Source organism: Lagopus leucura, unplaced genomic scaffold (genome assembly GCF_019238085.1).
Source record: "Lagopus leucura isolate 7727_CA_CO unplaced genomic scaffold, USGS_WTPT01 Super-Scaffold_73, whole genome shotgun sequence".
In the NCBI taxonomy this organism is placed as follows: Eukaryota; Metazoa; Chordata; class Aves; order Galliformes; family Phasianidae; genus Lagopus; species Lagopus leucura.
The window spans coordinates 55,119,463-55,144,011 of record NW_024962252.1 but is presented as its reverse complement, the minus strand read 5'-3'; the positions used below and the strand labels follow the sequence as shown (position 1 = coordinate 55,144,011).

Here is a 24,549-nt window from a genome sequence, read left to right as displayed (position 1 = left end):
TCCTCATATTTGCTGTGTAGATTTATCTTAGATTATTCTAGTATTTAGAATCAGCTGTTTTGCTGAACCAAGACCTTTTGTTAAATATGACCTGGATATTTTTTTCCCCTTGTTTGTTTTTTTTCCCTAATATTTAATACCTTACAGTTTTCTCACATAACTCTTAGTAAGATTTGACTGCCTTTTAAATGCGACTTTTGCTTTTATACCAGCCTTATTTCTTTTGTGGAACCTTGTGTTTAGTCTGCCTTTGGTGCTATGTTTAAGACTAATGTTTGCAGTGCTTCTGGCATTAGTTTGTAAGCTCCAGCTGGTGAATGAAAGTAATTGCTCCAGCTCCATTTCAGACCACGCAGGACAATTTATTTAGAGCATGCATTGCAGCCCCACCCACTTCCTCCTCAGTAATAGATCAGAATTCAAGCTAAGTTATCAGTACTAGAGTGAAGGACTGGGCTTGTCCCCCATAGGCGTTTTTTTCTTAATAAATGAGCATGACATTTACATTTCTACCTTACTGTCTGGAGATTACACCATTGAAGATAAATGCAACTAAGAGCAGTGAGCAGAACAGCACTGTCTTTCTACAAGATAACTGTTATCCCTCCAAAGAATGTGTGGTGACTAGCCAGGCAGCAAGCAAATGCAGTTCCGTACACCTGTATGCCAGATGTTACACAGCTGTGCACATACTGCTGTTGCTGAGCTGATAGTGAGTGCTGTGGGACAATTGAGTTGGGAAAAGTATGTGTCTTTTTCTCATGGGATGGGCTGAAATGACAGTGAAGGAAACAGCTGCCAATGGGAGGAATTGCACAGCACAGTCAAGAAGTGAACCTTTTGGCAATGTTTGTGTGGGGGATATCTCTGACACTGAGAGTGAGGAAGGTCTCCTCTGGCAACTCCAGGGCTGTGGTATTTTCCATGGAACCTCTGTGTAGTGAAATTCATGTGGGATTTGCTGAGATTTGATTTGGTGAGATGTAGGTATAGGTGAACAAAGCTAACTATCATTTTTAAAGACAGCTGGATCCATCTGGATATTGCAAAACCTTTAAAATCTTCTGACTATTGAACTGTTTTTTCCTTACATGGGCCTCTTTATTTCTTAGTTCTTTATCTGCAGGCTGTTTGACTGTCGTATCACCACAATCCAAGTACATTTTCCTTCCTTATGATTCCCATAATCATCCTTCTCCTTTATGGAATATTTTAAAGCATTGTTTTGAAGCTTGTGATATTTTGTGAGGAAGTGGGTTGTTTTTCTATCATATAATCTTGTATTTATTCAGCAGTAACACACTGCTTTGTATGTCAAAATGGAAGTCCCAGGAACCGATACATGGTGTTTCTGGCCAAATCTCAGTGCAGTAGCAGCTGGATTCTGTGTCACGTCTTTAAAGGGAGGAAGGGGAATATCACACTGCTCTGGGAAGGGGTCCAAGATATTAGAAAGCAGGCAGGCATGTGTGCCTTCGTGGGGAGAACAAGGGAAGGAGAGTGGCCCTGGAGGTCTGCATAGAAGTAAGCATATTTGGCTGCTTCCAAAGCCAAGTCAAATTTTGGATTTGTACCCAAGTCACTGACACAAAGATTTTAAAGCTTTCTAGAATCTTCTTCTAAGGTGGAGGTTACTGGAATTTGGTTACTTGTGACCTCTCAGTCCAGAAATAAAGTTAGGTTTTCACTTCTTGGGTTTGCAGCCTATGGAGCTAGGCTAGAAAGATACAGTGTTTCATGGTGAAAAAGTAGATCATAGTTGATATGTATATATATATATATATCTTTGTACTTTGGAACTGAAGGAAAATTGTGTAAAAAAATGTCACTATAACTCAGTATGAGAGGCCGCAGTGTTTTGAAAGGAGATTTCTGAAATCTTTTCTCTAAAATATCTCCAAAGCTCTGCCCATCTGAACAAGTAGCTGTAGCTGTTGTGTCCTAAGACTCTGTAGGTTGCTTATGTGCTTTGCATCCATTCCATTATGCTGAGCTGTGCCATATCTACATGGAACATAATTAACAAGAGAGCAGCAGCCCTGGACCAATGTTCAGCTGAGAATTGTTGGTCTTCCCCTAGAATATGAGCTGTGCTGCTGAGAAGGCAGCTCATGCTCTCTGCCTCTACTGTGTGGATATTTCTGCTTTCACATAATGCAGTGAAACTCATTTATTTTCTGTCTCAGTAGTAATATACTTTTAGTGGAGGGCTTTTTTCCCATGATTGTTTCCTGGGATAATAGATCTTCCTGCACTTTGGCAAAGATATTCCTTAATATAAACAGCTTCATCAGCTGTTATTAGTTTCATATGACTGGTCTTTGAAACACACAGTGTTATTGAAAGCTATAAAATTTGTGTTAGCTGTTTTCCTCCATTGTGATCCAAACAATCTCAGTAGTGCCTCAGTGAGCTTGGTCATATACATTTATTGCTGATTACCCACAGTGAACCAACAAGCTGCAACTGTGAGACTATGGCTCAGACGAGCTGCTTTGCTTATAGCTGCAGTGGTTCAGGGAGAAAACAGCTGTCAAGTAAGTGCTAACTTTAATAACAATTGCTTTGTATAGAACTGTTTTAATTTTTTAATAATTGTTACTTTCAGTAACTTGTTTTTAGTAATACTAAGTTACTCTGTAACTTAATCATCTTTTTCACTCGAACAGATCAAATGTTGATAGTTGGTGTTGCTTCATTGTGAAGTAGGAGACTTCCTGTGGTAAAATGCAGTGCGGTACTAATAACAACCAATGAACTAGTGTGAAGTGCACTAATACCATCTGATTTCATGAATCTTTAGGTCATAGGATACTTGAGAGAAGGTTAATTGGTTGTTTACAACATAACTGTAAGGTACTGTTGTTAAATGCATCATTGCATTCTCCACGTCTTGAAACAACCACTATTGAGGTTTTTGCTGCCTGCTCCCAGCACTCTACAGCTCCTCACACCCCAGAGCACCAGGCATGGTTCTTGCCTTTGGCTGAGCAAGGATACGTCGATTTTTGGCTGGCCCTCCAGGTGTCAGACTGCTAAACGGTGCTTGTCTGAAATACAGGAGCAGCTGTAATTGGTTTGGCACATTTATGTGCCACATTAATTTCTTCTTGTTTGTACAGACCATATGAAGAGCTTGACAAATAAGAGTAGCGTGAAAGCTGTCATTTATTTTATTTTATTTTTTATTTTTTCCATTTCGTTGTGCAAAGAGGCCTTTCTCACTTCTTGAGAGGCCAAGTGCCAGAGGGGCAGCCCAGCTTTCCCAAATGCTGTGTTGGGCACGTCCTTGCTGTAAGGCTACTGCAAATGCAGACCACGTGCAGCATTCTTGGTGCTAACTGCAGTCTCATCCAGTGTTTCCTTCTAACAGACAAAGTGCTGCATTTTATATTAGAGAAAAAGCTTTGAGCTGTTTGGCTGCATCCCCAAGCTCAATTTACAGCACTAGAACCTACAGGTGGAGCATGCATGAGCCCTGCGACACATGCTGCAGCCAACAGACGCAAGAAGCCAGAAGTGATGGGAATGCTTTGACAAAGCTGTGTCACCTCGGCTTGTCACCCATTGCTCTGCCTTTGGATAGCTGACAGCATACGGAACAAACAACAACAAAGCCTAAAACTTTCATATAAAACCAGTTATAATTGGAGATCTTGAATGTACAAGGGGAAAACTCGGTCGGAAATTTTGAGTAATGGAATCTGAATTACAGTACAATTGTTCTTAAATAGCTTACTTTTGATGAGAAAACCTTTACTTCACAGACACTCAGCACATGTGAATAAATGCCCATGTGTGGGCCTACCTATCCGTCTACCCACACAGCTAGTAGCAACAGGGTGCAATTAAGAATGTCTCATTTCTGGATCTGTATTCTCAGGATAAATTAAGTCATTCAAATCAGATTTTAGAAACATTCACAACTTCTTTATGTTGTCAAGAAAATAATTGTTTTGACTACAAAAATAGAAAACTAGTGAATGTTCATGGGGAGAAAATTTCTTTACATGTTCACAAATTCATTTTGACTTGGAAAATAAATTTGTCATACTTTGTAATGGGTGCCTTCCTAGCTATTAGGATATCTTTCCTCCCCTCCCCTCCCACTCTGACATATTGAGTGTGCTGCATAAAATCAAATACAAAAGTTGCATCGATGCAAACCACATTGTTTGAGGATTTTCATATCTTTTACGGAAAACAAAACCCTCTGAATAGTACAAGAGTTAATTCCCTCTTGCAGTGTTGTACTTTTTTTTTTTTCTGAATTATTTAGCTTCCCTCTTGTCTCGTTTGGAAATCAACAGCTGTTTCATACTGCGCTCCCTTTGCAACAAGCATTTTTAATGCCTCCTTCACCAGCATTTTGAGGGATGCAGAGGAGACTTACCAGCATTTGCTGCTTCCTTCTCACTGCTCTATCAGGAACTTGATGTATGTCATCTGAGTGGTGCTGGTCTGTGTTGTCAAAAGACTAATTTAATTGATTTTCATTATCTGCTCCTTGATTGAATTTTTGAAAGACAGATACAATTACAGGAACAGCACAGGAAGAGCATAGGAGGAATGTCTGGCACTGTATACAAATAGATGCATTACTTCAAATATTCTCCTGCTGGTGAACAGGGACACGTAGTCTGTAAGAGATTAATATGTAAGAGAGGTAAAGATAGTGCAATACTGAAGCTTACTGAAGTGGTCTAAGAGAGAAGTGAAGGGGAGGAAAAGGGGCAAACTTGTGCCTTGTGCTGGTTGAGAAAGGCCACCTGCACAAGCACCCGAGCTGCTGGCAGAAATCTGTCATAAGAACAGATTTTTTCACCAATCATTTTTTTCAACTATCGTTTCAAATTGATTCCCCTTTTTCCTGATGCTTTATATTTGCTGTACAAAATGGGCAACACTGGGACACCCTCTTTGCTCCCTCATCAAAAAAAAGGAATGGGGGAATTGGGAAAATTGGTGAACATGTACACAAATGCCCTCCATATGCATGAACATGTGTCATGATGAAATGACATAAAACAAAAGCAGAATGGAGGTTCTAGTACATCTAACCATGAGCATTCTTATTGCAGGGTAAAGAGGGTTTTATGTGGCTAACCCAAATCCACTCTGAAGTGTTAGCCAAGCTTCTGTGTGCCGTGCAGCTAGAAAACAGTTGATATGCTTTAAGGTGATGTTAGGAAAAAGAAATAGGAACTTTTCTTTAGTTATATCGAATGGATCATTTAATTAAATATATGTTCTGAATTTTTTTTCCTGGATATAAAAGCCATGGTGATCCAGAAATGTGCTTTCTTATAATTTCCAGAACAGTTTTAAGAAAAACAACAAACCATATGCAAGGTGAATCCCAGCTAATTGCGACCTAGTGGTTGCATGGGTACCATTTTCCAGGGATGTATTCATAAAAGCTCAGTTTGAAGGGGATAAAGTCATCTTCATTTTATAGGACAATTAAAAGCTTCTGTTTTGATGCCGCCTGGTGTTTTCTCTGGATTGGATTCAGAACCAAATACGTACTGCAGAGGAAATTTTGGCATTACAGCTCACTGCTGGTGTTCTCCTGCAGGGCTTGCAGTACTCTCCCAGATGGGAAAGTGATTTGCAGGGCAGACTATTTTTTAATAGGACTGTGTCCTAGCTAAACATTCTTCTGCTTATCACTGCAGGTACATGGAGCACTGGCTGGTTTTGGAGACTTTCCACTTTATAAAGTACAAAGTTACATTAATATTTTCTGACACTTGAGTAAGAAAAATTCTTGCCTTTTCCCCAATTCAAAACAACTGACCGCCTTTTTATTCTTTCCAGACGCGTATTTTAATATCAGGCCCAAAGGTAGTGCAGTGCGAGATTTAGAATTCTGACAGACATGTATCTGCAAATGAAAGTCATGTTACTGAAGCGTGGCTGCCCTGCTGCTCTGTGGGACGGTGGTGCCCTGCGTGCAGGGATGTGTGATCTGCTGTGCATCAGCTCCAGGCACTTAGAGCTTGCTATGTGGTGTTTTGTAGGTAGGCCTGATACTTTCCAGGTGCCTTATATCACTCCAACAAAAATGCAGTTGTACAGAAGCTGGCTGGGAAGGGACTGAGGTACTTGGGCAGCAGAGGGACTGTAAGTCTGAATGATCTATGCAGTAGTCAAACTGAAATGAGAGGAAACAAGTAAGTGGAATGTCACAGAGCAGCTCCTGGGTTGCTTGGATGTCCCCTGCATATGCTGTCAGTTTCCTTTCTCTCTCATAGAATCTTTCCTTTTTAATAATAGACTTAATGAGGGTATAATGGATCTCTCTGCAGCACCTACTAGATGCCAGCTTTCCCCTATACAGCATTCATCTGTAAAAGCAATTAGAGAAGACAGCTGCTCCCAGAAATGACTTCCTGACCTGTGCTGGCTTTTTCAGCACTCTGCCAGGCTTTTTGCCCTCCCCACTAGTCCCAGAAGATACATCAAAAAGTAAAGATTCTTCATCATGTGGCACTGCAGCTGACTTGCAGAAACTCTGAAGTTACTGCATACCTGGAGAAGCAATGCCAGACTTGAGAAAGAGGAAACTTACAAAATCGTATTTGTTAGGCTTATGCAATCCAAACTACTTCTGTGTTACAACCTGGGTCTCATAAAATGAAAATTCAAGGGAAGCATCTATTTCAACTAAAATTTTAATTTGTGGGTAAGGAGCCTGACAAGCAGAAGAATATTACGGAGACGGTAATGCAGCAATCCATAAATGTTTAGGTATTTTCTTCTGAAAATAGGGTATTGAAGTTGGTTTTAAATACTAAGTTGCCCACAGTGTGATGCGAGGTATTTTTTATAGGCTTGCTAATTTGAAATGTGTGCTCAAAGCTAATTGCTATTATCTGACCTCAACTGTTATTCCTATATTGGTTTAGGAACAGGTTTGTATTCTTTGACTTTTTTTTTTTTCCCTCTCTGTTTATTAAAGCTTTTTAGATCATTCTCAGTCTTTAACACAGAAAAAGTTTTAGGACTCTCAACACATTAACTTGTTTCTAATACTTGAAATAATGATAAAGCCCAGAACTGTTAAGTTGCTGTGTTCACATTTGATTTACATCTGATGTCTTGTGTGTTTCACAGACTTGTACTTATACCTGTATTATATCCCTGTGCTGTTACAGAGGCTGTAGAGGTTATCTGAAGCTGTGTTCTTACTGCCTGGGAACCATTTTTTCTTTGAAGTATTTCTGTGATTGTGTGAGAAGTTGCCAGGCATCTGTATTAATACCTCTATAAAAGAAGGAAATACTTTCTCTCATGTGATTAAAATGTGGAAGTCGTTAACACGGGAAAAGTCACTAAGGCCAAGAATTTAACAAGATTTATAAAAGGATATAGCCATCAACAATATGCAGGGCTGTAATTAATATAAGTAAGTAATTTGGAGAAAGTACTGAGCGTGGCGTTCCAGGGTTTGAGCATTCCTGGTACCAGCTCCCACTGTTGATTTGTCAAGTTTCTGTAGCTTTAGCTTTTCTCTTAAAAATCATCTGGCACAGCCTCTGCTGGAGACAAATGCCTGGGAGATACACACTGCTCTGGTCCGATAAAGCATGTTCCCTGCCTGCCTTTGGTTGATTTAAAGAGTGTAACTTCTGTACTAATAGCTCTCCGAGGTTCTGTGCATGCACGGCATGCTGCTGCTCCATGCAACTGTAATGCAGGACACTGGGAGATTTTGCTAGACTAGATCAAATGAATATAAAAGAGGATGTTTCACTAACAAATGCAGCAAAGAAGATACAGATATTTCTCACTTTCTTCAGCCTTTGATGGCTTTTTCCCATTCCCATGTTTCCTAGTAGTGTCTGGGAAAGTCTGAATGGGGCAGGTGTAAGCACCCAGCTGCAGCAAAGCAGCAAGAGCACAGAGAAGTAAAACAATTTTTGTATGTGCTAGAGAGAGATGTAATGCTGTTGGTAGAGTCAGATTTGCCTGTCAGAGACCTTGCACAATCCCTGTTAAAAGTGCAGTCCTGATCCTGTCTGTAGTAAAGAGCCTCGGTACCACTATGTTGGACATAATGCAGTGAACAAACATCAAAACCAGAGGCTTTGCAGGTAATCTGTCCAGAGAGCACAGAGGCAAAGTAAAGCAGAGTTTTCCCACTAATAAACCACAACAGTTCACCAAAGACTGTGCCTAGGTGGGTAGGCAGTCACATGCTGCTGGGCATCGCTGCTCTTCAGCCACCACTGTGGGGCACTGGGAAGGATGAGGGGAGCTGAGTGCTGGTGGATGTGCTGAGGGCTGCACTGACTGTGAAGAGTTTCTTTGCCAAGAATAAAAGTTCATTACTAGCTGGCCTTGTTTTGATTAGGAGCAGCCTGGGGCTATACCGTGAGAGTAAATAAAGCTTATGGTCTTGTGTGCCTCTCTGTTCACTTTGGCATCACAGAGATGATATTCCCACTTGTTTTTAATTTCCGTGTTATCATTTTATGTTAGATTTTTTATGATTTACCCTGTGTGTACACAAATGGACTCTCACTTCTTTGATGGTGTATTTTCTATGCACTTTCAAATGCACAAGAAAATGTTCCCATAGATCATCCTTCACTAGATGTTAGGCAAGAGAGTTCTGTTAACTCATTCCATGTTGGCTGCAGAAATTTATTACTACCCAGTCCTTCTTTGTCCTTTCGCATACTGATTTGGGAATAATACTTAATGCCCGCCGCAAAACATGTTTGGGGGTTGGTTTGTTTTTCAGACTGATAAAGATGCATTTCCAAATATGATTGATTTTACTCAGTCTAACAACATTTTTGTTATTTATGTGATTACGTTACTATCCTTTGTTTTATTGCAGAAATGATGAAAAATTGCAAGTTCATACTGAGTACTTCAGGGCAAAGTGTGAAAAATAGAAGAATTTTTATTTCATTGGAAATACTGATGCAAAGATTTCATTATTATAATGGAGATATTTCATGGAGAGTAACTATTTGGCATAGTAATTTTTGAGTTTTGGTTATATGAGATCAAGATGAGAATCAGATTTGCCTTCATCAAGTTCCATTCTCCTGGCATCACCTCAGCTCCTTCTCTAACTTTTGGCAAAGTATTTAACCTTTTCTGTCTTTTATCTCACTCGCCTTTTAAAATGGAGGTTTTATTTCATGTATTTCCCAGGTGTATTGCATATGTTTTAAAGTACTTGAGAAGTGTTATCTTTATTAAGATACAGATCTCTATTAGATACAAGGATTTGTAGGATTAACAGTTAACAAATTTTTTTCTGGTTTCTTTTGAAAATTACATCTGTGTCACAGCATATTAGCTCATGGTGTAAGTTCGGTGAACGGAAATTCAAGTTTTAGTATTCCTTAGAGAAATTTTGAAAATCATTATTACAAAGAGAGAGTTAAGTTGCACATTTGTCTTTTTTATTATTACTATTTCTACTTTCTTCTTACAGCTGTTATTGCAGGAAAGTCGAGGAAAGTTGTTCTGAAGGCACTGGTGCACCACCTGTGTGTTCCTTCCTTCTAGAAACTAAACCCAAAATTATGAAAATAAGATTTGTTTATTTGTTTTTACCTTTTATATCACAGTAGCAAGTGCCTCGCTGAAATTATAAATCTGTTTTTATACCTAAAGTTAATGACATAAGACTAAAGGAAAATTGGGTGCGTTCATTCTGGTTGTGGTTTCATTGCTACTCTTGATCATGCTTCCTTCTTTATCACATTATCCACAGTATTTTGATCAGAGTTTTTCAAAGCATTTGTATGATCCTGTCTTTCAGCAGAAGTGTTCCAGGTTCTTCAAACTTTGCTTCCCTTAGCATTGTTTTGGAAGCTTCTTAAAATAGCGAGTGGCCAACTGCAGGGCAAAAATTGCTAGTTCATTTTTCTTTTTTCCAAGGAGAATCTCTTTGCATTCTGCTATGATTTTGGAGGATACATAGTACAGAATGTTAGATACTGCAAAAGGTCTACAATGCACTTCTGACTGATATTCTTCCTTAGTATGACTTTACTGGGAAGGGTAAAGTTTGTTGCGTGCAGAGCTCATTCTTGCTTTGCATTGTCTCTTGGTGTCACCATCTTCAGTTCCTAGGCTACAGTTAAACCCTGTATTTTCCTGTGTCAACGTGTCAGACTTGCACAGGAAGTCATCTGTGAAAGTTAGGAATCTTCTAAACAAAATGGCAAAGTGAAGATCAAGAGCAAGAAGTGATGCTTGCTCCCAGGGTTTGGGTGATGGCTCTCAAGTGATCCAAAATAAAGAAGTTTCAGAGGAAATGAAGGGTGCCCAGTCCCTGAGCAAAAGCAAGGTTCCTGGGATGTGGCCCACCTTCTTCCCAAAAACCACAAGTGGAAAGAACCTGAGCTGCTTGTGCAATTGATCACCTCCTGGCCACCAGGAGACCCAAGCACTGGACAAAGCAGGAGGATGGTGTATCCCTGAACATCAGATGATGTTGACATTCGTGTTTCTGAAGCAGTACATGAGAGGAGTACCCCTCCATGAAATACTCTCTAGATTTATTCCTTCAGAGCACTGTCTGATATGCTGGCTGCATGTCAGGAGTGGGAGCAGCTCTGGGAGCCTCTGACCTCAGGTGTAAGCTGGAGTGAAGGATTTCTTCTGAGCAAGGAGGTGATTTTGTACAAGAGGCAGTGAGTTTGAGTCTTCTGCCAGGGATTCAAACAAAAGCCTCGGAGGGGGTGAGATTCAGGATGCAAACCTTGGCCAACAGAGCAATTACGACTGGAAAGGGTTTTGAGTGGGCTGGGATGGAGTGCGGAGTGTTCTGGACTGAGTTACCTGTTATTTGTAATACTTTTTTTCTCTCTAGCTGTATCTCCTCTGGTGGTGGTTGTTTTTTGTTGTTGTGGCTTGTTTGACTGTTGTTTTGGTTTGGTTTTTGGTGGGGTTTTTTTTTTTTTTGGTTGTTGTTTTTTGTTGTTTATTTGTTTTGGTTTTGTTTGTTTGTTTTATAGCTTTCAGTTTTCAGCATTCTGTTTATCCACTGAATTATCTTGGTACAGAGAAATGCACTGTGTGAGAAATGCCTGTGGAATATCCTACCACTTTGTGAATAGTACAAACAAATAATACGTTGAACATTTGGCCTATCTAACATTCAACCTCAGAGAGATGCATTTTTTGAGAAAAACTTAAAATATTTACACTATTTTGCTGTTATCGGGGGGATCGTTTTCTTTTGTTTCAAATTCTGGTTTATACACTCTGAGGTGAAAATGTTTGAGTTGAGACAATTCTGCTAGGAGAAACTACTGTCATGTATGTGAGTCACAAATGTTTTACTTAAGGGAGGAAATCTGCTCATTCTCTTGCAGATTACATCTGTGCCTAAGTATTTTATTTAATAACTAACAAAATGCCTCTTCTGAGTCTTTGGTGCCTCAGTGCATCGCTAGCAGCAACATCTGAGTTTCAGCAGTATTACAGGGACCCATTTGCAAAGAACTCAGCCAACCAAGTGCTGGCTGATTGCTGATGTACCCTGGCTGATTCCTGATGTACCCTGTGCAGCTGTCTCAAAAACTGTACTGGACAGATGTAGACTGTTGTGTGTTTTATTTCTTCATGGTGCCCAGGAGACTGCTTTCAGTCAGACTATTTCCATTCAAGATGACTAAATTGGGTCCTGGAAATCCTCTTGAGAACATTACAGGGCACAAGCTGCTCCCACCTTGCTTGAGCACCTGGCAACAAGGTCGGTTAGGATTGCATACTCAGCATTTGGTACTTCTGTAACTTCATCCAGATGCTGATGGCAGAGCAATGTCTGTGCATTTTGTTGTTGTAAATACTTTCACAAAATAGGAAAATTGCCAAGAATGTGCAAACATTAATGTAAGAGAAAATCATAATAGAAAAATTGATGCCAGATGGACTTCTGCACCTGATATCATCCAGCATGCCAGTAAGACAAAGATGTTTCTTGCAAGTAATGCTACAGCATATGTTGGAGTAGGATCATCATCCTTTCAAACACTATTCTGGGCATTTTGAAAGCAGTCAATGTGCTGAGTTTCAAAGGGTGATTACTGTTTTACTTTACAACAAGGTTCCTTTTTTGTTTAAAGATTTCCGGAGGAGGAAATATGAGTTTCACTCTCCCTACCTTCTCTGGCCATCATCAACTTCAGCAAATTTTCATTAAAACTTCAGTAAATCTTATATTTCTTTCTTAAAGTAAACTAAACAGTGCTGTTCTCTCTGTATTATTCCTTTCCTTCATTTTCCTGTTAAATTTTTTCCTTCCATAATTCCAAATGTCAGCTGCTTTCTGATGCCTGGCAAATTGGGGGAAATTTTCAGGTTCTGTGTAACAAGCCAGTTTGATCATTTGATCTTGGAGTTATTTGGAATATACTACCTGATTTTTCTGCACTAGCATCCTTGTTTGATGCACACTGAACATCTCTGTGCAATGCAGGACAGTTTAATTTGAAGACTGGTGAACAAATTTCTGGTGGCGATTCCACTGCTGAAATGGCTCCTTATTGAAACCCTCAAGTGGAGATCCTTCATGCCACACCTCAAGATTCCAACAAATTCTAGTGTGCTGAAAACAATGCTTGTAGGTTTACAGTGCTATTTATAAATCTCTTGAGTTTCCTCTTGTATTGTTTCTTGCTGAGGGAGTGTGGAGCGTGCAATTCATCCCATCAGATTTTATTGAGAAGTTATCTGCAGTCATGTGTCTGCTAGATTCTCTGCAGAAACATCTGTTTTCTTCACTATTTCAAGTTTCAAATGGTTGCAGATTGTCTCCTAACTTAGTTAACAAAAGATTACAATTAGATAATATGAATTACTTGCATTTCTTGCCAAATGTAACCATAAGCCACAGAACAGAGAGGCTTCCTCAATAAATTGTCCATTGATTTTTTGGTATCTTCTAGTCATCTGTTTTGCCTACTTTGTGTAAATACAGATTCCTCTGGAACTTTGTTGTTGTTCTTTGTTTCTTTTTTTTTTTTTTCTACTTAGAAATCATGCTGTACCTGCAAATCAGCCCTGTCTTGTCTTACAGCTGAAAAAAACACTAAATGAGTTGGATGTAGTTCTCAGAACATCTGTTTTGCAAATCATGCCATTGTGCTAACTCTAAGGTTAAGGTGATCTCAGGTTGTATAAGGATTTTTTAAAATAAATACATATATGTACGTATGTGTATATGTACACTCAAAATAAAAGGCAGGATCTGTCAACCTCTGATAGGAGTTCAATTAAAAAAAAAACAACAAAAAAACAGAGAGAGAAATGAAGGCAGATATTTCCTCTTGGGACTATGGCAAACTTGGCTGGCAGAGCCTTAGGGCTTGATGGTAATTGATATGTGAATCTGATGGCCAAATGAAATTACAAGTGAACATGTAACTGTAATTGAAATGGAACTCCAATGACAATCAGCTTAGCGAGTCATCCAGTGACTGAAGGTATGTTCTGGAGAGGATGTGGAGCAGCGCTTTCTTATAGCTTCCTTGTAATTATGTGGCACCTTCCTTTGCTAAGCTCCATTTTTTTGTTCTGTTTAGTCATGTAAGCACACTTGCAGATTGTAAATGCTTATTCTAAATGACTATAGCCTATAACAGGCTTTTTTAACTAAAGTCGTATTTTATTTTCTACGAGCTGGACGTTTCCAGGAGCATAAATGGTCTTCAGGATGGCTGCTTGTGAGACTTGCTGTTTTTATCTCCAAAACATAAAGTGACATAATAAGAAATAAGCATTTGTATTTTTCATATTGTCTTTCTGAAGGTGATTTGATCTCATGGATGTGTAGACAGCTGCAGAGTTTGTAAAGAAAATTATTGATTCCAGTACAAAAAACAGAGTTCCTATTAATTTCTTCATGATATATTTTGGGCAGCAGCTGGATAAATTCTTCATAAAACTTTCTATTGTCTTCCCTGCGTAAAACATTCATCTGAATTCCATAAAGTTTTAACACACAAAGTTTATGCCTCATATATTCCTTCTCCCAAGGGAAGTGTAATAACAACAGTTTTGGTCAAATTGAGTTTTGATTATTTTGGCTACCTACATCGAGTTTGTGGTATGCTCAGGATAATGTGGTCTTGTTCACTACTTCTTATCCTGTTTTTCTTTACAGCCTCACTGTATGATGTTGAGTAGCTATCGAACTATAACCAAGACAGCATTACATTAGAATGGAGATTTGTGCTGATCTCAACACAGAGCATAGAAGTTATACATTGTATGGGATGCCCAGCAAGATATTGTGTGGCTGTACGTTTCTGTTTTGGTTGTTGTGGTTTTTTTGTTTTGTTTTGTGCTGTACATAGTTGCTAATTACCAAAGTGAGCTATGTTTTTGGCATGTTTTCTCTTTCACTGTTCTTTCTCATTCTTGCCGGATTTAAGAATGAAGTAATTTTAGTGTGTGTAGTTCTCAGGAAATTTTAGAGGTGCAGAAGCACTCTGCTGGATGTTGTGCAGGTACAACACATGCTTCAGCTGCAGTTTGGCATCCCTATGCACAAAACTGAGACTGTAGTCACTTAGGGTAGGGAGAGGAATGGATGCTTCTGGGTCATGATACATGCTGAGGTTAAGGCTGGCCTGTGAAATAGCATAGCACATTGATGCCTTCCTTCAGCACTGTGGAAGGCAGAGCAGAGCAAGAGAATCGGTTTGAGTCTGCACCCATGTGGAAAGCCAGCCAGATGAAGCCTCATTCAGCTTTGCAGTTTACTGAGACTTTTTTGCTTCCTTGCTTTTTTGGCTGCAGAAAGAAATGGAGTGCTAGTGAGGAAAAAAGTGGTAGTAATATTCTCAGTCAGCCAGCCATCTCTTGCTGTTGACCTTGAACTAATGAAAAAGGGATAGATTCTGCTGCCTGTTCCCTCTCTATCCAGATAATGAGAGTGGAGAAACATAATCATAAATCGGCATTGCTTTGCCTGTTTGAAAGTCTGGACAATGGGGAATATCACAGGACGTGTTTTATTTTTACCCTACAGTTCACATAGGCATTTGTCCCAGAATGTTTCTGCTCTGTTTTTTTGCCTTGTGCTTCATTTCATGCAGCAGTAATTCTAATTCAGATGAACTCGCTCCCATTTGTTGACTTAAACTTTCAATATGAGAACAGTTGTACTCCCTGATCTGGTAATAAACTGTTTTGATATTCACATTTTATAGATGCAATACTTTCACCGTATGCAGTTCTACAGTAGTGTAACTCCACTCTGACTTTTCATGGGGGGAAAAAAAAAGCAGCAAGCATATATGTAAGATTTTTTTGTATAATAAGGAAAAACTCCATTAACTTATTCCTGTTTTTATTGTGCAGGGAAATTGAAATGTAGACTGGCCAAGCTTGTAGATTTATTTTTGAAAATAATAATTTAAGAATAAAAATAAAAACAAAGGAACATGGAATGTGGGAGTTCACTTCCAAATGTAGGTGTAGATGTAGAACTGCCCTACGCAGAGTAACTAGAAAGTTGTCTTTTGCAGTGTACTCATTCCCATCCCAAGAAAATATAACTCTTTAAAGCAGTTTCTTGTTAAGGGTTAGTTCAGAAATTGGACTGAGTCTGAGACAGAAAATAATTCAGAAACCTGAATAATGTAGTAGTCCAATTGGTGTGGTCAACAGATAAACAATAGTGACAAGGTGTTTTAGTACTTAACCAAAATGCCAAGACAATGTCAGCCAATAAAATGATATCCTACAATCTGTGGAATGGTTTTAAGTGAATGCAAACAGACAGTTTTTTCTTTTAATCCTACTGTGTGCAATAACAAAAGCTCAGGAAGGGCTATATTTAAAAACAGAGGAAACGTACCGAGTCCAAAAGAAGAGCAGGTTGCATTGTTTCTCCTCAGATTTCAAGTAGGACAATGGCTGCGGTGGTACTACTTTCCTCCTTCCCAAAGGTGAAGTTAAGCTATGAGAATGGCAGGACATTTCCCTGGAGAAAGCAGGGTTAAGGGGTGAGCAGGGCAGCATACAGAGATGTTTATACTTGTGTTCCCATGGTGGAAATGCTACACTTAGCATTCAGAACGAAGCTGAAATCTGTAGGAGACATGAACTGAATCACTGAATGTGCAGCAGAAGCAGTTGGCTTATACACGAATACATCGCCAGCCAAAGAAGGGACTGTAAATACAGCTCTCTGGAGCAAATAAGATAGCCATCATTTGTTTTCCCTCATTTGAGGCCTATTAGCCTGTTTCAGCTTGCCTCTATCCAGGAAAAACACTGCTGGGAGAACTGGTGAGGACTGTTGTAGGGAGCTGGCTGGCTGGCCGTCTTAGCCATGTTCCCTTTGCTAAGAGGTGGGGCTTCATCACTGTCCTGCTGCTGCCTGCCTGGGCCAGCGGTCTACTAGTGATCAGGTCATGTGGCAAGCAGGTTTGTTTCATCAGCTGACCAACTCTGGCCAGAAGAATGGGAGTATTTTCATCATCTTGATGTGCTGAATGAGGTTGCTTTGCAGTAGGACAACTGTCAGAGCCAGCTCCAACGGTGGATCATCCCAAGGGTGAAGCCTCCTCCTTCCAGTGGGTTTTAGCTCATGTCATGAGAACATACCTCAGTTTGTCCTTGTCAGTAGGTTATTGTGTCAAGAGTGGTTTCAGTATTCAGCCAGTGTGATTTGTTCCTGTACGGCCACAGTGGAAAGTTACATCCTGGGGCCAAATTAACCAACAACTTCAATTTTGGTCCACTGACTTTCCCCAGTGTAGGTCCCTATGTTGGTCTTCAGAATCTAGAGTCTATTAAAGAAGCTTTAATGCATAACGGTTCTTAGCTAGCAAACAGAGGAGCTAATGCTGAACTTCAGGCTTGTTTCCAAAGATTACAATGTCTTTCATCTCTTTTGGTATTAATGAAGGGCCTAATATAGTATGGCCATCCTCTACCTTTGAGGTTAAGATACTGAATGGGTTTATGGAGTTCTTAAGCCCAAATGTAGTTTTAGAATGCCTTGAATTAGTGGAAGCACAGTGAGATATTCCATGTATCTAACTATCATCTAAGGAAGAAGCAGGGTAGGAAGCATGGTGGCTCAGATTGATCCAGACTAGTCCTGCCTTGATATTGCCCACAGTTTTGTCCTTTAACTTGTGCCAGTGCAGGCACTGGAGCCATAGAAGACTCTCTTGACTAAAGGGGCTGAAACAGAAGATGAAGAGGATTAACAAATAGGATAATTTTGCTGAACCAACACTCAGACATCTTCTTCTTAAGGAGAAGGTAGGAGTGCTAAGGTGGGAAGCAGGGGTACCTCTGGTCTCAGGTGGTATAAGCTGTGGTGGGTCTGCACCTCGGGATTTCTGTATCACTCCTGTGTCTTTAATTGCTGCTAAAACACGAATTGTAGATAATTATATAAGTAGCATGAGCAGGGTTTTATTTAATTGTGTAATTTAAGGCCACAAGATTATTCACGTTTAAAAATACAGAGATGCTGGTATTTCATGCCAGATCAGGATCTTAATTATATATAGTTTGAGATAATTGGGTTGCTTTAGCTTCATATCTACTGATTCTAACTACTAAATTAGCATTCAACTACAAGCCATGTATGTTTAGTTGAACTATTTTAATTTGTTCCGCACATTAAATAATTGGTCATGAAAGTGTTGCAGTTAATTCTGCTTCTGTATTCTGGAAAGGTCTGCAGCTCAGCACATTTACATAACCAGGTGAATTCAAGCAGTTACATCCTTGTTCTTTGCTGTATTAATTTCCTACTATATATAAGTTGATGTGTGTTCCAGACAAATATGCTGAGAAACAAAGAAGTCCTAGTGCGTCGTCTTCATTTTCTTGAAGAGTTTAGTCTTATGCTTACTTTAATATACTAGCCTCCATTTTGTGGCTTTTATTTTCTCTTTCACGTGTTTTAAAAGCATATACTTAAAAATGAGTTGAAGAGGTACAGAGTTTGGCATTTTAAATCAAAGCAAGAAATGTGAAGTTCGCATCTGTAGTTGAATTCACAGTGAACAATCTCACCATTTAATCTGAGTTTTACGTGGGTAGTGCGATCTACCTCTGTGCAGATACAGGATTGTAACTTAATTTCTTTGTTTCCACAGATGAGCACTATGCCAGGACTGCCCACAAGACCATGCTTCTATGACATTGATCTTGACCCCATCACAGAGGAAGTGAAGGGATTGTTCTGATGCTGAGGTCCAAATTCAGGTTGGTCAGCAGCCATTATTTTCCTGTTCTGGGAGGAATATTCCTATTTCCCTAATAGGAAAATTTCCTGTTGGGGGGAGGATGTTTGTCTCTGGTACATATATATATATGTATATAATATATTATTAGGAGTTTTTCTAGGCCATAGTTTCACAGAGGACTTCACACATGGGTTTGGGAAAATGTTTCATAATGTGCCTTCTCATTTGCTGAGTGGTTGCTAGCATTTGTTCTGATGTATTTGGGTGGTGTACATTGATAATGCCCTTGGATTTCCTGTCTCTGTCAGTTTGGAGTGAGAGGGAACTGGCTCTGGAATTATACCACTCTTGGCTATGGAGAAAAGTCTGTCTGAAGAATTTGTGTCCTGTTAGTCACCTAAAAAGAAACATCTGATTCATCTTTGATACTACTTTCATGTGGCAGTGTGTTTCTGTCATTACCTGGATATCAGGGGAGATGTTTTTCTGCTTTATCATGAGCTTTGTTTTGTTTTCTTTTTCACTTTACTTCCTGATTGCTGTCATCTTCTCAAATGATAAAAAGCTTGTCAAGAATCTGTCCTCAGGCTTTGCATTTTTCATGCTGGCTTCACTCCTTTTCCTTGAAAGCTGCTGTTTCCCCACAGTCTCCACCCTTCTCTAAGTACTTAATTCTCTTGGTGTTCCTTTTTAACTGTGTGTAGCATGTGTTCCTCACTTGAAAATCCAAACTGCTAAAATATTTAATGCTACTTCATTTTAACCTTGCACCATGCTGAATGTAGTAAGAGAGGATGAAACCCTAACTGATGCAAAACACCTTGCGATGGGACACTCCTATTACTTCTCTCTCTTACCCCAGTAAATCAGTCTGGAGAGTAAAAAATTCCTTTTTCACAGAATGACAGTACTGTCTTGTAACTGAGCTCTTAGGGCTGTGGTGGCACCTCAGGTCAGCTGCAGGTTTGAGGTGAATGTGCCCAGGTATTCGAGCAATCCTTGTTTACTCTAATTTGAGACAGCTTCCATTTTCTGTTTTTGGCTGTTGTTTGGAGGAGGGGAGAGGTTTGCACAGCCCAGGGAGAACGCTGCTCAGATCAAATTAACCATTAGTTTGTCCACACTTGATCCTCACAGCATTCACATAACATCCGCTGAGAGCAGATTCTACCATTTCATGTGTACCAGTCAAGACAAGTAAAAACCAATTAGCTTGAAAGTTAGACAGGACAGACAAGTAATTACTACCTGACATGCTGGTAGTGAGCAGTGCTTACGTGCACGCAAACTGTCCCTGACTGTTCTGTTGCTGGCTAGTATTACGCTTACTGCTTCTTGACATGTATCTCATTTTTGTTACTGATGTGCATTACATGCCTAATGGCTTCTTACATACATATTGATTTATCATGTGTCAGTCGTGTCATTCATTACCTCTGAGTCATCTAAAATGACTATAGCATCCTAATGTAAAATCTATGTGCAGATTCACATAGCTTGCTTAATCGTGTGGTTACTGCATAGTCTTCCACAAATCCATCCACTCCATGGATTGGTGTGTCGTGGAAAGTGATCATAATTAAGCAGATTAAATGATTAAATACTCCATTTTGTGAATGTCTTTCATGTGAAGTAGCGCATGAAATGAAAATGTTAGCCATGGCTTCTTAATCAGAAATGATGGTTTCCTAACTGTAAAAAGAAGTGCTAACCAAGTCACAAAAACTAGATAGGCAAAAAAAATGGTGTAGTTTCAACTGCAAATAAATAATTTTGATTTTGTTACAGCAGTGTTGGCGGCATCAGATAGATAGATGGACAATTCAGTAAGTTTAAGCCTTCTAAAGAAAAAATAGGCACATGTTCACCTGCATTCCTGTTTTATATGAATAAATGTCTTGCACTGAGAATATCGTAATACCCAGGGAGCACGATACAGGGCGGGCTCTATTCATTAATTATAACATTTATCCAGTTCACGTGCTAGACTTGTACATCTGTTATTTTGAAGAAAGAGAGAAAGTACGTTCTCAGATATCTTTACTTCCAGTCTTCTTTAGAGGATCCTAGTATTGTTCTTTGCTTTCAAAATTTCACAGACGTGAACCCACATTGTAGCTGATATTACGCTTCAGAGGATCCAATAATTTGTTTCTGCAGTGTCAGATTGAGGGATTTTTTTTTCTTCCACTCAATTTGAATTCTTTTCTTGGGGTTTTAGCATACAATGTAAAATTTTTAGTAATAAGATACAGTACCAACCCATTAGAAATTATTTAAATCTTTAAGATGTGGCAACTGAAATGTATTTAGAGATTAGTGTCAGAGCTACAGATGTTTCTCTATAAATTCCTGAGAGCAGTTGTGTTAGTGTGCAGTTTGCATCCTCCTCTGCAAAGTTTACCTTCAAGGGACTTGTGAAAGAGTTACAGATAAACATTCCTGCTGTCAGGTGATGGCATGCTGCTCTCCTTGCACTGCCACACTGAGTACCATCAGCTCCTCTGATTTTTCTCCACCTCTTCACAGTGTCATAGAAACAGATGACACTTGTCACCCAAAAAAGTTGCAAAATACCAGTCGTGAATATACTCTTCTATAAAGTCAAATGAGCAAGACCTTTGTCAAAAAAGACGGCTCAGTGTTTTTCTGTTGACAGTTAGCAAATACATATATGATACGTAGGAGAAACATGCTCTATTTTCTTTTTTTTAAAAGAAATATTTGAATATCTAGAATGAACCTGAAAGAATCTGGGCAGTCCTTTGTCCCTGGCCATTGCCCTGTTTATCCTATACTGCCTGGCTTATGCTAAGTGAAAAATCGAAATCGTTTCCTTGAGAGCCATCTGTAGATAGCTCCAGTCAGAATACAAATTACTTATATGGAGGCAAGTCTGCCAGGAGGAAGAATTATTAAAAAAAAAATTTAGATATATATATTATTTGCACAAAGAGGGGAATTTATGTACCTGGCTCTCTCTGCAAAATCACAGTCCAGTCACAGCTAAGACCCTTGTGAGCTCTTAAGTTCCCTCTGATGCAGTCAGCAGCAGCAGGTGCCTCTCCTACTGTGCCTCTGTTGATGAGGAAGGCAGCAGTTTTCCTCTGTTGGCACTGACTTAGTAAGGCTGTGGCTGCCCATAGGTGCAGAAATGTTTCTGCGCTTGTCTCCTCTTAAAATTGTCAGAGCATCAGCACAATTGTGATACAGAATTCCAACCTCAGAGCTCTGTCTGCCAGTATCTGCGTGGTCATAAAGCTTGAAGGGGGGCACCAACACTGGTATCATGAAATCGGGAAATATATGTTGAATGTTTTCATCTTAATTCATCCAGATGTGGATAGGAGTCATTTGAATGCTTTTTCTTTGTGTCCATAAGAGCAATTCAATGAAACCAATAAACAGAGTTGCTTTATTGTTGTTCTGCAGTACTGCACTTCAGGGTGTCAGTTAGCAGCAGTTACTGTTATAATGTAGAGCTTGAAGTCCACATCAGATGGGAATGGAGCTCAGATCTCTGTTTTCCTCCCAGCAGGGATATAGAGATCATAAACGGAAGGTGCGTGTGACATAAATAAGCGTTCCTGTTTATTATGATTAAGGCAAAAATATCCAATTTTGCTAAAATGCTGCAAGTACTTTTAAGACTCTATTTCCATTTCTTTTCTTCTTTGAAGGCTTCTTGTTTCAACTTACAACTTCATTGTCTTTCTCATTTCAGAAGTCTGGACATTAAGAACTGCAACTCCCCTATTTCCTGCAAATAAGAGACAAAAGTGAACTTGAAATATTCCTGTTATGTGTCTCTGGAAGAATGTCAAAATAAACCACAGAGCAAAAGTTTATTCTTTCTTCAAACTAGTTTTTAGGATGAAATATAACTGTAAGGTTGTTTTTGTTTGTTTATTTTTAAGAAAAAAGGCAGGCTAAATGTTTCTCTCTGTAATGCAGAAAGCTCTCTGATGGGTCTTGTATTTGGTGCTGAATAAAATGACATCGAGAAAGTGAAATTTTTCTCTTTGGACTTTTCATCTTTTCTCAAAGCAGTTAACAGAAGTATTTGGCTATCTAAAAACTTACGCAAACATGATTATTCTCTGTGACTGAGTCTGTTCCTCCCAGAAAAATACACTTTGGCTCCTGGCATTCAGGAGCAGAAGCTGCACACAGATTAACTTTGCATTTTTGAGTTATCATCAAGTGTTGCTCTGGATTCATTTGGGCAAAAGCCAAGCTTCAAGCGAGGAAGATACTAAGTGGAGAAAGAACAGAGCATGTATTCTGTGAAGGGTTTTTAATATATAATTTGTTTCCTTGATGGGCAAAGATCTTTTGAAACACTTCAGCCTTCGCTGTCTCGCATCCGTAGGTCTCTGCGTATCTCTAAGGCTGTCCAGCTGGTGATGTGCTTGTTGTGGGGAAGCCGGTTGTGAATGCTGGTTGTTCAGGGAGGGCATTGCTCTGCCTGAAGCCCTGTTTTGCTTCTCTTCATGTCTAATGAAGCCTCCTGTTGTGCTGGCTCCCGACCAGCACTGTTGCTTGTGGCATTCAAGGCCCAGGAACAAGAGAGGAATGAATGGTCATCAAATGAGGATGCAACAGGAAAGAACTTTGTTGCGCAGTTTTTAACCACCTTGTAAAGCTAGAGTGCATTTTGTATTTCACATAGGTATTCAGGCAACTTAAATCCTCAGCTTTGTGCTTTAGCTTACCTCCAGTCTCTCAAATCTGCAGCAAAATGTGCCTTAAGCATTGGATACTGCATTTAACTTTTCAGGCTGCTGCTCCTCAGGAAACTCTCACTGACTCTCACTGTTGGTTCCCTCAATAACAAAAAATGCAACCGGACAATAGGTCTAATCAAGATAATGGGACATTGTTTTTTTTTAGGTAAAAAGCAGCAAAATAACGATGAGAGAATGTATTTTCCTGGTGACATTTTCCATCCTGTTGCTTTGGTCTGCTTACGCACATCTGTGTAGTATGGGCTTATACAATGTAGTTTTGATTCCCTTTTTCACAGCTACATTTGGAGACAGAGTTGCAGCACAGTTCCTGAGGTAATTGAGGGTCCTGTTTTGGTTTTTAAAATCATTCTTCGTTATTTATAAACCCCAAACTATAATTATGGACAGAAGAACAAACTGGGGGTAATTAAAGTAATTATCTGTGCCTTCCCTGGAGTAGCACGGAAATGTCTGCTGACTGCATTTCAGAACCTATTCATAGTACCGTCTCCCAGTGCCAGGGGATCACTGTGATGATAAACTTCAACATGAAAAATAAAGCTGCCTGATCCTTTAGCCTGATTAGATGATAGAGCTCATAATGTCCTAAACTGTGGATGCTTTAATTACATTGAGGCAGGACAAACGTGCTAAGTAGAAGGCAAGATTCACATAAGGATTTCACAGCTCCTCTGGAGAGAGAGTTGTGGTGTTTTCTATTAAATTATGCCCCAGAATACAACTCCATTATTTGTATATATCTTGTAATGCAGTCCTGTGCACATCGAGAGGTATATAGAAAAACCCCAAAGACTTTTGGAAGAATATAAGAGAGGTTTCCAGACATAGTTTTCCTCTATTTCCTATAGTTATTAAAAGACATATGAGGTTTTCCCTCTGTCTTGGCCAGCAAAATTCAGAAAACCCTAACTGTGCCTTCCCTGGGTTTGCTGTGGTTTCCCCACTGGTGTGTGGGACTGCAGTGTGGGACATGAACAATTGGTGTCTGGGGGACAGGTTGTGTAAGCCACTGATTTCAAGCTGTTGCTCAATACCCACACACTTGCTCTATTGCAGCCTCCACACTGTCACATCAGGCCGTTCGTGCTGGGACTGCTTTTCTGACCCATCAGTCTCTCCCTGAAACACCATTCCAGCTCTATTCGTTAACAAACATCCTGCAATTTTTCTACTGTCACGTGTGCAGGATTTGTTATGCTGTTTTGATAGCTTCAATAATTGAAGGAAAGCTTCAATGGCTCCTTTTTTTTTTTTTGTCCTAGCCTTTTGCCCCCACCTAGTTAACTATCTGCAAAATCCCTTGAGCTGTTCCATTTTTGGCTCTTCATTTATATTTTAGCAGAAGATTTGTTAGGATTAATTCACACTGGCCTGTAGGTTCTGTATTGGAATTCACAGAGACTGAGCTATTGGCCATCCACTGTGCCTTCCCCTGGGCCACCCAACTGCTGGGGCCAAATGCCTTCATCAAGAAGGGCTTAAAATGAGATCTTTGCAAGGTGAGTGGTACTTCTTGGTGCACTGCTTGTTGCTGCACAGTTGGGCCTGCAGATATGAGGCTCCTGCCTTGCACTGATTTTGAGCAGTTCTGCAGTTTT

At 39.6% G+C, this 24,549-nt stretch overlaps 1 protein-coding gene across 1 annotated transcript in view; it reads left to right on the top strand.

Moving 5' to 3' along the window:
* The window catches only part of MTHFD1L (methylenetetrahydrofolate dehydrogenase (NADP+ dependent) 1 like), a 138,521-nt gene extending 116,308 nt beyond the window's left edge, over positions 1 to 22,213 (top strand). The window contains exons 27-28 of the mRNA XM_042862275.1: positions 18,111 to 18,219; positions 21,925 to 22,213. Coding sequence (XP_042718209.1) covers positions 18,111 to 18,200 — 90 coding nt within the window. The 3' untranslated portion in view covers positions 18,201 to 18,219; positions 21,925 to 22,213. The remainder of the gene's footprint in view (positions 1 to 18,110; positions 18,220 to 21,924) is intronic.
* Positions 22,214 to 24,549: the final 2,336 nt, after the last annotated feature.